We start from the raw sequence: 14,348 nt of genomic DNA, 5'->3' as shown, positions 1-14,348 counted from the left end.
GTTATACCAGCAGCTAGTCCACTCACGGAGCCCAGATGTTGTTATACCAGCAGCTAGTCCACTCCCGGAGCCCAGATGATGTTGTTATACCAGCAGCTAGTCCACTCCCAGATCCCAGATGATGATGTTATACCAGCAGCTACTCCCAGAGCCCAGATGATGTTGTTATACCAGCAGCTAGTCCACTCCCAGATCCCAGATGATGATGTTATACCAGCAGCTAGTCCACTCCCAGAGCCAGATGATGATGTTATACCAGCAGCTAGTCCACTCACGGAGCCCAGATGTTGTTATACCAGCAGCTAGTCCACTCCCGGAGCCCAGATGATGTTGTTATACCAGCAGCTAGTCCACTCCCAGAGCCCAGATGATGTTACGCCAGCAGCTAGTCCACTCCCAGAGCCCAGATGATGATGTTATACCAGCAGCTAGTCCACTCCCGGAGCCCAGATGATGATGTTACACCAGCAGCTAGTCCACTCCCAGAGCCCAGATGATGATGTTATACCAGCAGCTAGTCCACTCCCAGAGCCCAGATGATGTTGTTAGACCAGCAGCTAGTCCACTCCCAGAGCCCAGATGATGTTATACCAGCAGCTAGTCCACTCCCAGAGCCAGATGATGATGTTATACCAGCAGCTAGTCCACTCCCGGATCCCAGATGATGATGATACACCAGCAGCTAGTCCACTCCCGGAGCACAGATGATGTTATACCAGCAGCTAGTCCACTCCCAGAGCCCAGATGATGTTACGCCAGCAGCTAGTCCACTCCCAGAGCCCAGATGATGATGTTATACCACCAGCTAGTCCACTCCCGGAGCCAAGATGATGTTATACCAGCAGCTAGTCCACTCCCGGAGCCCAGATGATGTTGTTATACCAGCAGCTAGTCCACTCCCAGAGCCCAGATGATGATGTTATACCAGCAGCTAGTCCACTCCCAGAGCCAGATTATGATGTTATACCAGCAGCTAGTCCACTCCCGGAGCCCAGATGATGATGTTATACCAGCAGCTAGTCCACTCCCGGAGCCCAGATGATGATGTTATACCAGCAGCTAGTCCACTCCCGGAGCCCAGATGATGATGTTATACCAGCAGCTAGTCCACTCCCAGAGCCAGATGATGATGTTATACCAGCAGCTAGTCCACTCCCGGATCCCAGATGATGTTATACCAGCAGCTAGTCCACTCCCAGAGCCCAGATGATGTTGTTAGACCAGCAGCTAGTCCACTCCCAGAGCCCAGATGATGTTATACCAGCAGCTAGTCCACTCCCAGAGCCAGATGATGATGTTATACAAGCAGCTAGTCCACTCCCGGAGCCCAGATGATGTTATACCAGCAGCTAGTCCACTCCCAGAGCCCAGATGATGTTACGCCAGCAGCTAGTCCACTCCCAGAGCCCAGATGATGATGTTATACCACCAGCTAGTCCACTCCCGGAGCCCAGATGATGTTATACCAGCAGGTAGTCCACTCCCGGAGCCCAGATGATGTTGTTATACCAGCAGCTAGTCCACTCCCAGAGCCCAGATGATGATGTTATACCACCAGCTAGTCCACTCCCAGAGCCCAGATGATGTTATACCAGCAGCTAGTCCACTCCCGAAGCCCAGATGATGTTGTTATACCAGCAGCTAGTCCACTCCCAGAGCCCAGATGATGTTACGCCAGCAGCTAGTCCACTCCCAGAGCCCAGATGATGATGTTATACCAGCAGCTAGTCCACTCCCGGAGCCCAGATGATGATGTTATACCAGCAGCTAGTCCACTCCCAGAGCCAGATGATGATGTTACACCAGCAGCTAGTCCACTCCCGGATCCCAGATGATGATGTTACACCAGCAGCTAGTCCACTCCCGGATCCCAGATGATGATGTTACACCAGCAGCTAGTCCACTCCCGGATCCCAGATGATGATGTTACACCAGCAGCTAGTCCACTCCCAGAGCCAGATGATGATGTTACACAAGCAGCTAGTCCACGCCCAGAGCCCAGATGATGTTACGCCAGCAGCTAGTCCACTCCCGGAGCCCAGATGATGTTATACCAGCAGCTAGTCCACTCCCGGAGCCCAGATGATGATGTTATACCAGCAGCTAGTCCACTCCCAGAACCAGATGATGATGTTATACCAGCAGCTAGTCCACTCACGGAGCCCAGATGTTGTTATACCAGCAGCTAGTCCACTCCCGGAGCCCAGATGATGTTGTTATACCAGCAGCTAGTCCACTCCCAGAGCCCAGATGATGTTACGCCAGCAGCTAGTCCACTCCCAGAGCCCAGATGATGATGTTATACCAGCAGCTAGTCCACTCCCGGAGCCCAGATGATGATGTTACACCAGCAGCTAGTCCACTCCCAGAGCCCAGATGATGATGTTATACCAGCAGCTAGTCCACTCCCAGAGCCCAGATGATGTTGTTATACCAGCAGCTAGTCCACTCCCAGAGCCAGATGATGATGTTATACCAGCAGCTAGTCCACTCCCGGATCCCAGATGATGTTATACCAGCAGCTAGTCCACTCCCAGAGCCCAGATGATGTTGTTATACCAGCAGCTAGTCCACTCCCAGATCCCAGATGATGATGTTATACCAGCAGCTAGTCCACTCCCAGAGCCCAGATGATGTTGTTAGACCAGCAGCTAGTCCACTCCCAGAGCCCAGATGATGTTATACCAGCAGCTAGTCCACTCCCAGAGCCAGATGATGATGTTATACCAGCAGCTAGTCCACTCCCGGATCCCAGATGATGATGTTACACCAGCAGCTAGTCCACTCCCGGAGCCCAGATGATGTTATACCAGCAGCTAGTCCACTCCCAGAGCCCAGATGATGTTATACCAGCAGCTAGTCCACTCCCAGAGCCAGATTATGATGTTATACCAGCAGCTAGTCCACTCCCGGAGCCCAGATGATGATGTTATACCAGCAGCTAGTCCACTCCCGGAGCCCAGATGATGATGTTATACCAGCAGCTAGTCCACTCCCGGAGCCCAGATGATGATGTTATACCAGCAGCTAGTCCACTCCCAGAGCCAGATGATGATGTTATACCAGCAGCTAGTCCACTCCCGGATCCCAGATGATGTTATACCAGCAGCTAGTCCACTCCCAGAGCCCAGATGATGTTGTTATACCAGCAGCTAGTCCACTCCCAGAGCCCAGATGATGTTATACCAGCAGCTAGTCCACTCCCGGAGCCAAGATGATGTTATACCAGCAGCTAGTCCACTCCCAGAGCCAGATGATGATGTTATACAAGCAGCTAGTCCACTCCCAGAGCCAGATGATGTTGTTAGACCAGCAGCTAGTCCACTCCCAGAGCCCAGATGATGATGTTATACCAGCAGCTAGTCCACTCCCAGAGCCAGATGATGATGTTATACCAGCAGCTAGTCCACTCCCAGATCCCAGATGATGATGTTATACCAGCAGCTAGTCCACTCCCAGAGCCCAGATGATGTTGTTAGACCAGCAGCTAGTCCACTCCCAGAGCCCAGATGATGTTATACCAGCAGCTAGTCCACTCCCAGAGCCAGATGATGATGTTATACCAGCAGCTAGTCCACTCCCGGATCCCAGATGATGATGTTATACCACCAGCTAGTCCACTCCCGGATCCCAGATGATGTTATACCAGCAGCTAGTCCACTCCCAGAGCCCAGATGATGTTGTTAGACCAGCAGCTAGTCCACTCCCAGAGCCCAGATGATGATGTTATACCAGCAGCTAGTCCACTCCCAGAGCCAGATGATGATGTTATACCAGCAGCTAGTCCACTCCCAGATCCCAGATGATGATGTTATACCAGCAGCTAGTCCACTCCCAGAGCCCAGATGATGTTGTTAGACCAGCAGCTAGTCCACTCCCAGAGCCCAGATGATGTTATACCAGCAGCTAGTCCACTCCCAGAGCCAGATGATGATGTTATACCAGCAGCTAGTCCACTCCCAGAGCCCAGATGATGTTATACCAGCAGCTAGTCCACTCCCAGAGCCAGATTATGATGTTATACCAGCAGCTAGTCCACTCCAGGAGCCCAGATGATGATGTTATACCAGCAGCTAGTCCACTCCCAGAGCCAGATGATGATGTTATACCAGCAGCTAGTCCACTCCCGGATCCCAGATGATGATGTTACACCAGCAGCTAGTCCACTCCCGGATCCCAGATGATGATGTTACACCAGCAGCTAGTCCACTCCCGGATCCCAGATGATGATGTTATACCAGCAGCTACTCCCAGAGCCAGATGATGATGTTACACCAGCAGCTAGTCCACTCCCGGATCCCAGATGATGATGTTACACCAGCAGCTAGTCCACTCCCAGAGCCAGATGATGATGTTACACAAGCAGCTAGTCCACGCCCAGAGCCCAGATGATGTTACGCCAGCAGCTAGTCCACTCCCAGAGCCCAGATGATGTTGTTATACCAGCAGCTAGTCCACTCCCAGAGCCAGATGATGTTATACCAGCAGCTAGTCCACTCCCAGAGCCAGATGATGATCTCATTCGTGCAGAAGGAGAATTGGGGCTATATGTAACCTTGACGAAACAGGAGCTATTACCATTTTCTGCGTCAAACATGCTAGCACTGCATTATTATGATGTGGCTGTTTAAAGCTACAGTATGTATTGATAGCATGAGTTAAAGCCTTCCCTTTGCCGTGGAAAATTACAAATCCAATATTTTCCGTGAATTGAAAACCAAGGCTTGGAAGGGATTCTATTTTTTATCACCAGAGCCTGGCTCCCTTGGTATGTACTGGAGAAAACAGCCTTTGTCTTGAGTCAAAATCCATAGACTTGGAATTGGTTGTCTTTAAAAATAAATGTGTCTCAGTTGCATGTGTCTATTAGTCGATATATCAGGTCTGTGGTATGTCAGGTTTGCAAGCTAAGGAGTGTGTGGTTGTTATTGTTTAGGCCATGGGCTGGCTTTGAGAAAGGCTGTGGTACTGTATATGCGGAGTAGCAGTGCATGGGAATCTACTCTGACATTTTCTCATATGCCTATCTCTTAAGCCTCTTCAAAGGGAGAGGGAGGAGAACCCATTCAATTAAAAAAGGTGCTTCAATTCTGCAGAAAAAATAATATGATTAGACTAAGAAACAATGCCACAACAGCCTCATGTCGATTCCTGCCACGTGCAGTGGTTTCAGCCTCATCTGTCACTAGTTATTCCAAGCAGATGGAATGCTTTACCTTCACACAGACAGACACCTGCTGTAGTAGAGTCATTATGCTGGTGTTGCCCCTGGCCCCAGAACAAACACACATTCATCTGATGTGTGCACAGACCAAAGGAGAAGGCCATGAACGGATGGATGGAGGGAAGGATGATTCATAGATGGATGGATAAGTGGTTGAATTGAAGCATGATAGATGGGTAGAGAAATGTGTAGTGAATGGTTGGCTTGATGGAGGAATGATGCTGAGATGCCTTTAAACCAGTGTTGTGTAACATGCAGCAGAAGCGCGAAATGAGTCAGGTGCGTCTCCAGACTGTTCTCTTTTTACCAATCCACTCCAAAGGTCAGTGTTTCTAGTTTTATGCAGCAACAATGCTGTGGTGTTTCAAGGTTTCCAAGAGATTTATTTGAAGGTTAGGCCCCTATTTATTCTATAAGCTCTAGTACTGCATTCCTTTTCAATGGTTATTTCTTTCCTTTTCTAATTTTGCATGCTGAAAACAAGAGCAGACCACCCTGTGAAAAACATTTTCAGCAACATTTTCATTTTCTAATAAAGAAGTCAGTCAGGTGAAGAGAGGAGAGGAGGAGCACAGTCCACAGAGGGCAAATAGCTTGAGGAATCAGCCAGATGGTGTGGGACAGTGGAGTTGTTATCAGTAGAGTTGTTATTCAGGGTTCACAAACGTCCATTCCACTTAAAACAAGCATTTATAGGAGACCGAGATAAGGAGGGACATAGGAGCTTGTTTAAAAACTTTTGTACATTCACAAGAGAGGTTTGTTCACCTATTTGTTGTGTAAAAATCTAATATTTACACCTTGTTAGACCAAGTACCCGGTGAATTGTACATAGTGTTTATAGCCAGAGCTAATTTTCATCAGCCCCACAGATGGCCCTATGTAGCAGCTTCTTATAAATCAATTTATACTGCAGCGACCAGCGAGCACAGCCCTATGCTGAAACATCGCCTGCCTGCGTCCTGCATGGTGGTAGGAGGTATTTATCCATTAAGAGCAGTGGCCAGTGCACTGATTTCCCCCATTAGTTCTAGTTGATTAACCAAGCAGATACATTGAGTCCAAGGAGAAGTGAAGGGCACAGACAGGCAGAGAGGACTACCATGGGAACGCACATCCCACACGGCTGTCATTTATTCAAATAGTCACCATTTATTTCCCTATTTATAAAGATTAATGCCTGTTAAAATTCCCTTCACAACCTTACAAGTAATAGTTCATTTTCTACAAATGAACTCCCTTGAATTCTCTATTACTTCATCATCACCTCTACATCCTACAATATTCTGACCCACATAGCGTCATGGCCACCTAATCATCCCCAGCTTCTAATTGGCTCATTCATCCCCACTCCTCTCCCCTGTAACTATTCCCCAGGTCGTTGCTGTAAATGAGAATGTGTTCTCAGTCAATAAATGAATAAATAAATGTCAGGTTATGTGTTATGTTCTATGACTGCAGGGAGAGATATGGCCTTATTGGACTGTGTGTGTAGTTGACTGTGTTCTGGCCCTCACCTGGATGTCTGAATGTGGGAAGAGATGACCTTATTTGACTGCTTGTGATCTGCCTGGAGGCTTGATTGACTGTGTCCTAATCCTAACCAACCTGTTTGGTTGACTGTGTTCTGAGTTCTGGCCCTCACCTGAACTTACTCAAACAGACTGTTTGTATTTCTAGGCTGACTATGTTCCGACCCAGAACTGACTGTTCTGTCTGTTTGTCTGTCTGTTTGTCCAGTCTGCTCCCAGTTCTCCAGAGGAGTGTACGCCATCTTCGGCTTCTACGACCAGAAGTCCATGAACACGCTGACCTCGTTCTGTGGGGCTCTGCACACCTCCTTCATCACACCCAGCTTCCCCGCCGATGCCGATGTGCAGTTTGTCATCCAGATGAGGCCTCCTCTACGGGGAGCTGTCCTCAGCCTGCTGGCCCACTACAAGTGGGAGAAGTTTGTCTACCTCTACGACACTGAGAGGGGTAAGAAACAGCCTGGCTAACAGTCTGACAGACTTCATTGCATTGGCAACACACATGAGATACTGTACTATACTGTACATAGAGGCTCTCTGGCTTGTAAAGCCATAGCTCCTCTCTCCTCCACCCATGTCACCTCACATTAAGCCATGAAGTATATAATTATTTCCCCTCAGTGTGGAAATCCTCTGATCCCCAGTCTTCATTTTAAGAGTGATCTAAAAGCTTTAAATCTGGGCCTGTAATGATGCCTAAAGTGCTTTAGTGTCTGGAGGCTTTTCCTTGGCTTCCACATTAAACAGGCCCCTGGCTGCTTCAGTAAATGAGTCCAAGGCAGGTGATGTTCCTATCTGTGTGACTGTTGCTGTGATGTAGTGTGACTGAGGAGCTCCCTCAGAGTCAATACGCTACCAGCCTCTAATCCTCTGAATATCATTTAGACTGTAATTGGATTACATAAAGGAGCCACAACACAATGTGACTTTTACACGTCCTTCATGCCCCCCCCCCCTTTCCCTCTCCACTGTACCCCAGCAGCAGCCATGGGCTGATGGAGGGAGCTAGCAGAGGTCTCCATCCTGCTCTGTAAAGGTCGACATCTGGAGAGTTCAGCCTTAAGACAGAACACTAATGACACTCCAATCTGTCAGGGTGGGAAATTCCTGGTCCTGGACCAGGCTACTGTACTGTAAAGCTGGCTGTAGAGAGAGACATACTGTACAGGAACAGGTATTCTGTTTACAGTACCATGTTGTTGCTGTAATTAGATACTGGTGGTAGGAGAAAATGCTGAGGCTAACAATTACACAGCATTTCTCTCTTGTGTATCATTTAGGGGAAAGGGGGATACCTAGTCAGTTCTACACCTGAATGCCTTCAACTGAAATGTGTCTTCCGCATTTAACCCAACCCCTCAATCAGAGAGGTGCGGGGGGCTGTCTTAATCGACATCCACGTCTTTAGCACCCGGGGAACAGTGGGTTAACTGCCTTGTTCAGGGGTAGAACAACAGATTTTTACCTTGTCAGCTCGGGGATTCAATCCAGCAAACTTTCGGTTACTGGCCCAATGCTCTAACCACTATTTACCATTCACTATAGTGTAAAACTAAAGTGTAAACCATTTTCCACTTCTTCCTCTGGCTATAGGAGATCTTAGTTGTAGTCTTTATCCTCTGTGGCCCATGGGAGGTTCCTAACACCAATACCGTTGAGCTTTATCAAAACATAAAGTATTTTCTCAGAATAGACCATATTCTGTACCACTTTAGATTTATAGCGATGGGGAGGGCTATTAATTGTATTGGGATCGTTTACTGGTTTTATATAGAGTGCATTCAAAGTGCTTTTAAAGCCTACATTGAGCCAGCTTTTACAGTGCGTTCAAGAGGTTTCCTTGCTGGCTTGCATTAACTCCAGTATGGTGGGTGCTTTATCCATCACCCACGTTGACAGGATTGTCAATGGTTCTCATCAAACCATTTTGTTCAACTTTCAACTAGAAAAAAAGATTGCTCACTTCCAACATATTTTCTCAAATAATTGAGTAGGTTTATTTCAAAACGGTAGTTTAAAAAGAAATCTCCCGTCTTCACCACCACAGCACACAAGCCTAACTGAGATGGTAATAGCTAACATCCTTTCTTTATGGTGTTCCAGATGTCCTATCCCTTCCTAAACCATATTAAGAAAGTGCCAATTGCTTTGAAATTGGAGTCCGCCTGTCAGAAACATGAACATGGATGGTGTTTCTTAGTGTCTGTGTGTCTGCTGCAGGCCGTACCAGCTGATAATTGGTTGGCTGCTATGTTGGAGGAAAGGTGATTACGGGGTTTATTGTCTCTCTCGGGCACAATCAACCTTCCTCCATGTGTCTCCTGATTCGCACCTTTACAGCTCTACTTGACTTATGGAGGCCCTTCCACCTGCTGTGTCTGGGCTAGATCGCTACCATCTGTAACACACTCCCCATTTCCACAGCATGACAAGAAAGCAGTAAAGAAAAAAACATAACTCCAACCCGCCCAACGGATGACAGGAGTGGAGAGCCCCATCAACTCACTGCAGTGTTTGTGTCATAGGGAATGGATTTTCGGTCCAATGGGCCTTTGGCTGACAGCAACATTGGCACTTGAGCCACTGTCGTTTGGATTCTTACCCCACATGCTGTGCTGTGTATGCCTTACACACAGCTTGTGTTTGCTCTGAGGCAAGAAAGGCTAGAGAGCCCTCCTGCTCCTCCTGTTCTTACCAACGCTTCTCTGTTCTGTTCCCCACATGGATCAGAACATAGTGTTTAGGCTCTACAGTGATCACCACTCATCTAAATTACACCTTTTAAAAATGACATTTTAAATGGCACTTTACTATTGGGTAACATTGATATGGACTTCCTGTTACAAAAACAAGAGGAAGCTTTTTGAAATTGGGGAGGCTCTCAAAATTCCAGTGGGATGATTTCTCCATCACTGATGACAAAAGCCATCAAACACACCTGAACAGAGACACTCAAACAAAAGGAACCAAGAAATCAAAGGAAGAAAAATATACATAACTCTAGTGAGTCTAGTCCCTTCCCCTCTCAAGCTTGAAATAACAACAAAAGGCATGAAAATGGAAATAGTAAAGGATGCAAATCCACTCTCCTGGATCCCAGTGAGGTTAACCCCATCATGGCTGTAAGCTCTGCTTAGGCTCTGAGACACTGGGTTGTAATAGGAAGATTTGTTACTATGGCAAGGTACAATAAAATAGCAATCTCCCGCCTACATTTTCACTGGGATTGTGAGACTGAGTGTGGAGGAAAATAAACGGCCAGAGGTTCTGACCCTGCCTTCCATGTCCATGCAGCATTCCATTTCAAATGGGATTTGGCCTCTTAGTGAGTGTCTCTCACACCGGCATTCATATTCTCCTCTTTTAACCTCTGTATCACATTGATTCCACCTCACCATCATGCTGGAAATGCCTAGAAACTTCCGTATCCATTGTTCTGTTGAATCTAAATTCCATTGATTTTGCTATTGAGACCTTGAAGAGTGTTTTGAGTCCTTCACCACTAGTTCTTGTTTACAGAAATGGGGTTTAGTTTGTATACCCTGCACCTCAAGTCCTTTAAGAAAAATTAGCAATAAAGTAGTGTGTTTGAATGGAATTGATTTGTGCCTTTGACTCAGTGCTAGAACCTGTTAGTGTTTGTGTTTTGAATAATATATTGTTGAATATGCCCTAAAGCGGATACATTTTTTATATGAGAAATCAAAAACCCTTTTCATATAATATCCACAAACAGACACACACTGCTGTGAGAGGGTCTACTTTTTATTAGTCATTTTATGTGACTAACATACTGTGTAAATACTGTAATATTTACTGACTGACCCCTTTCTTGTAGGATATAGGTCTTTGTAGTAAACTTTTTGTTGCTTGCTTTGGAATAATCTTATGAAATCATCTTAACCAAAGACTACAATAGTACAGGCAAAATTACAGCTTTTCTCTGGTCCCCTTGACAGTAGGGGAAGGTAGGGTTTGAGGTGGAAATTGCATGTATGGAGTAAAATCACGGTGCTCCCCTGCTGGAAGTCTTACTGGCTTCCTCTCTGCAGGGAAAAGTCTGATTAATTGCACAGTGCTAAATGGCTGCGTTCAGCAGTCAGGCACAGGCTCATTAACACAGTGTGGGTGAGTGAGAGAGAGAGAGACAGACAGAGTGAGAGAAACAGAAAGAGAAAGAGAGAGCGGCACAAACCAGCCTCTCCTGTCCTCTCCATCTCATTGATCTCTCTACTCCATCTTCACTTCCAGCCCGGACCGGGCCCCGCTGTACAAATCAATGAGCACAGGCAGCCTGCTGTGGCTAAACGCTGTTTATCTCTTCTTCCCCATCACTGGCTCTGCCTTCCGCCTGTCTGTGTGGTCCCTCTCTTAGGGGGGCCCAACCAGACACGAAACATGGAGAACATTGGGTCGGTCCAATTTGGAGCTCTGTGTCCTTGGACGATTCTGTGACGGCAAACAAATCCTTTTTGAATGCCCAACTATATTTACTCTAGAGATAGATGATACAGGTCTATTGACTGCAAAGCTTTAGATCAACTGAAACTTTATGGAGGTACTGTACAGCGTGTTTTAAAAATGGCACGCTCAGTCAGAGTTCTCAGTCAGAATATGAGATGAAGGTAAAAACGAGGTGGTGTATTGTACTGTATGGGTGGGTGGGCTTTTCATTTGTAAAAGGTGAGCCTGGTCTTGTTGTTTGTGTTTTTGTAAGGCTCTCTCTGTGTGCATGGACTGTGGGATGACCTCATTGGTGAAAAGCGCTGACTCATAGAGCATTGTGCATTCACAGCAGATGGTGACTCTACAGCTGGGGCATCTGTTCTCCCTGAGTGCCCCTGTTCTCCCCCTGAATATAACCAAGCCTGCCCACTCCGCCAGAGGCCCCAAATGGTCACCATGTCTCCAGGCACATTCAAGCATGTAGTGGAATGGGAGGAAAATATTGTGATTGTGCTGTGCTGCTGACCACATGGAATAGTATGATAGTAGGCTACGATATTGTGCCACAACATACTGTTGCATAGGGGTTGGAACCGAAATATGTAAAGTGTTGTTCCCATGTTTCATGAGCTGAAATAAAAGATCCCAGAAATGTTCCATACACACGAAAAGCTTATTTCTCTCAAATGTTATGCACAAATTTGTTTACATCCGATAGTGAGCATTTCTCCTTTGCCAAGATAATCCATCCACCTGACAGGTGTGGCATATCATGAAGCTGATCAAACAGCATGATCATTACACAGGTGCACCTTGTGCTGGGGACAATAAAAGGCCACTCTTATAAGGGCACAGAACGAGACCAGATGCAGACACGGGAGGCAGATGGTTCGAGTCTCTGATATTTATTAGTATCCAAAGGGCAGGCAAGAGAATGGTCGTGGACAGGAAAAAGATCATAACAAGGTCAGAGTCCAGGAGGTACAGAGTGGCAGGCAGGCTTGAGGTCAGGGCAGGCAGGTTCAGAGTCAAGGCAGGCAAGGGTCAAAAACCAGGAGGACTAGCAAAACACAGAGAAGAGGGAAAAAGCAGGAGCACAGAGTAACACGCTGGTTGACTTGACAAAACAAGACGAACTGGCACAGACAGACAAAACACAGGTATAAATACCCAGGGGATAATGGGGAAGATGGGTGACACCTGGAGGGGGGTGGAGACAAGCACAAGGACAGGTGAAACAGATCAGGGTGTGACAACTCTAAAATGTGCAGATGTCTCATGTTTTGAGGCAGCTTGCAATTGGCATGCTGACTGCAGGAATGTCCATCAGAGCTGTTGCCAGAAAATTAAATGTTATTTTCTCTATCATAAGAGAATTTGGCAGTACGTCCAACCGGCCGCACAACCGCATACTATGTATGTAATACTAATCCATGCCAGCCCAGGACCTCCACATCCAGCCGATGACACTGTGGGTTTGCACAACCAAAGAATTTCTGCACAAACTGTCAGAAACCGTCTCAGGGAAGCATATCTGCATGCTCGTTTTCTTCACCAGGGTCTTGACCTGACTGCAGTTTGGCGTCGTAATCGACAGTTGGAAAATTCTCACCTTTGATGGTCACAGGCACGCTGGAGAAGTCTTCACGAGTGGTGCAGCGATCTAAGGCACTGCATCTCAGTGTTAGAGGTGTCACTACAGACCCTGGTTCGATTCAATGCTGTATCACAACCGGCAGTGATTGGAAGTCCCATAGGGCGGCTGAAAATTGACCTAGCGTCGTCCGGGTTAGGGTTTGGCCGGGGTAGGCCGTCATTGAAAATAAGAATTTGTTCTTAACTGACTTGCCTAGTTAAATAAAGGTTAAATAAAATAAATAAAACATTCACGGATGAATCCCGGTTTCAACTGTACCGGGCAGATGGCAGACAGCGTGTATGGCGTTGTGTGGGCGAGCGGTTTGTTGATGTCAACGTTGTGAACAGAGTGCCCCATGGTGACAGTGGGGTTATGGTATAGGCAATTTGAATGTGCAGAGATACTGTGACAAGATCCTGAGGCCCATTTTCGTGCCATTCATACGCAGCCATCACCTCATGTTTCAGCATGATAATGCATGTCCCCATGATATGTAGTGTTGTAATAATGTTATGTGATGTACTGTTTTATGTTTTATTTTATGTGTAATGTACTGTAAGTGCCTTAATGTGGAAGAGTGGTAGCTGCTGCCTTGGCAGGAACTAATGGGGATCCATAATAAATACGAAGACAAATACAAACATGGGTAGGCAGAGAGCAAGAGAGGGTGGTAGGAGGCTTGGCATGATGCGCTGGTCATCTTGTTACGACATGCATTATTTGAATTAGGCCCACATAATTATACCTGCAGAGGAGCAGCTTCAATACAGGAACTTTGAATATCTTTGAACTTGCCACGGTTGGCTTTACGCTAGACCAGAGCTAGCCAACAAGCTTGTGTGTGCAGAGCAACAACAGACTTAAAAACACTTCTTATCTTTTTGTAGTTAATAAATCCATTATTCTCCAATTAACAAAAATCTCTCTCCCTATCTTCTGAATCATGCTAGTTAAGGCCTGGTGTGTAATGTTAGTACAGTAGGCTATTCTTCGGAGGGCAGGTATTGTCACGTCCTGACCAGTATAAGGGGTTATTGCTTATTGTAGTTTGGTCAGGACGTGGCAGGGGGTGTTTGTTTTATGTGGTTCGGGGTTTATGGGATATGTATTTATGTAAGAGGGGTGTTTGATTTATGTGTTCCTGGGTTTTTGGGTAATGTTCTTGTTTTGTATTTCTATGGTTTTCTATGTTGTGTATTTCTTTGTGTTGGCCTGGTATGGCTCTCAATCAGGAACAGCTGTACATCGTTGTTGCTGATTGAGACTCATACTTAGGTAGCCCTGTTTCACCTGTCGCTTTGTGGGAAGTTGTGGTTGCATAGCTGTGTGTTTTAGCCTGCAATCATGTTCGTTCGATCGGTTTCTTGTTTTGTTTGTGTTCAATAAAAGTCATTATGAGCACTCAACCCGCTGCGCCTTGGTCCACTACGTACGACGACCGTTACAGAACTTTCCACCACCAACGGACCAAGCAGCAGGCCCAGGAAGAGGAAGGATCCTGGGCCAG

The 14,348-nt window shown here is 46.7% G+C and overlaps 1 protein-coding gene across 6 annotated transcripts in view; it reads left to right on the top strand.

Moving 5' to 3' along the window:
- Positions 1-14,348, top strand: part of LOC106603380 (glutamate receptor 3) — a 119,172-nt gene that overhangs the window by 37,213 nt on the left and 67,611 nt on the right. For all 6 annotated transcript variants that reach the window (XR_006769638.1, XR_006769639.1, XM_014196980.2 and 3 more), the window contains exon 3: positions 6,965-7,204. Coding sequence is in view for 4 of the 6 variants with exons in the window: in XM_014196980.2 (XP_014052455.1) it covers positions 6,965-7,204 (240 nt within the window). In the remaining 2 variants the exon portion in view is untranslated. The remainder of the gene's footprint in view (positions 1-6,964; positions 7,205-14,348) is intronic.

Source organism: Salmo salar, chromosome ssa04 (assembly GCF_905237065.1).
Source record: "Salmo salar chromosome ssa04, Ssal_v3.1, whole genome shotgun sequence".
NCBI classification, from domain to species: domain Eukaryota; kingdom Metazoa; phylum Chordata; class Actinopteri; order Salmoniformes; family Salmonidae; genus Salmo; species Salmo salar.
Note: the sequence above shows the minus strand (reverse complement) of the source record. Positions and strands in the feature narration are given on the sequence as shown.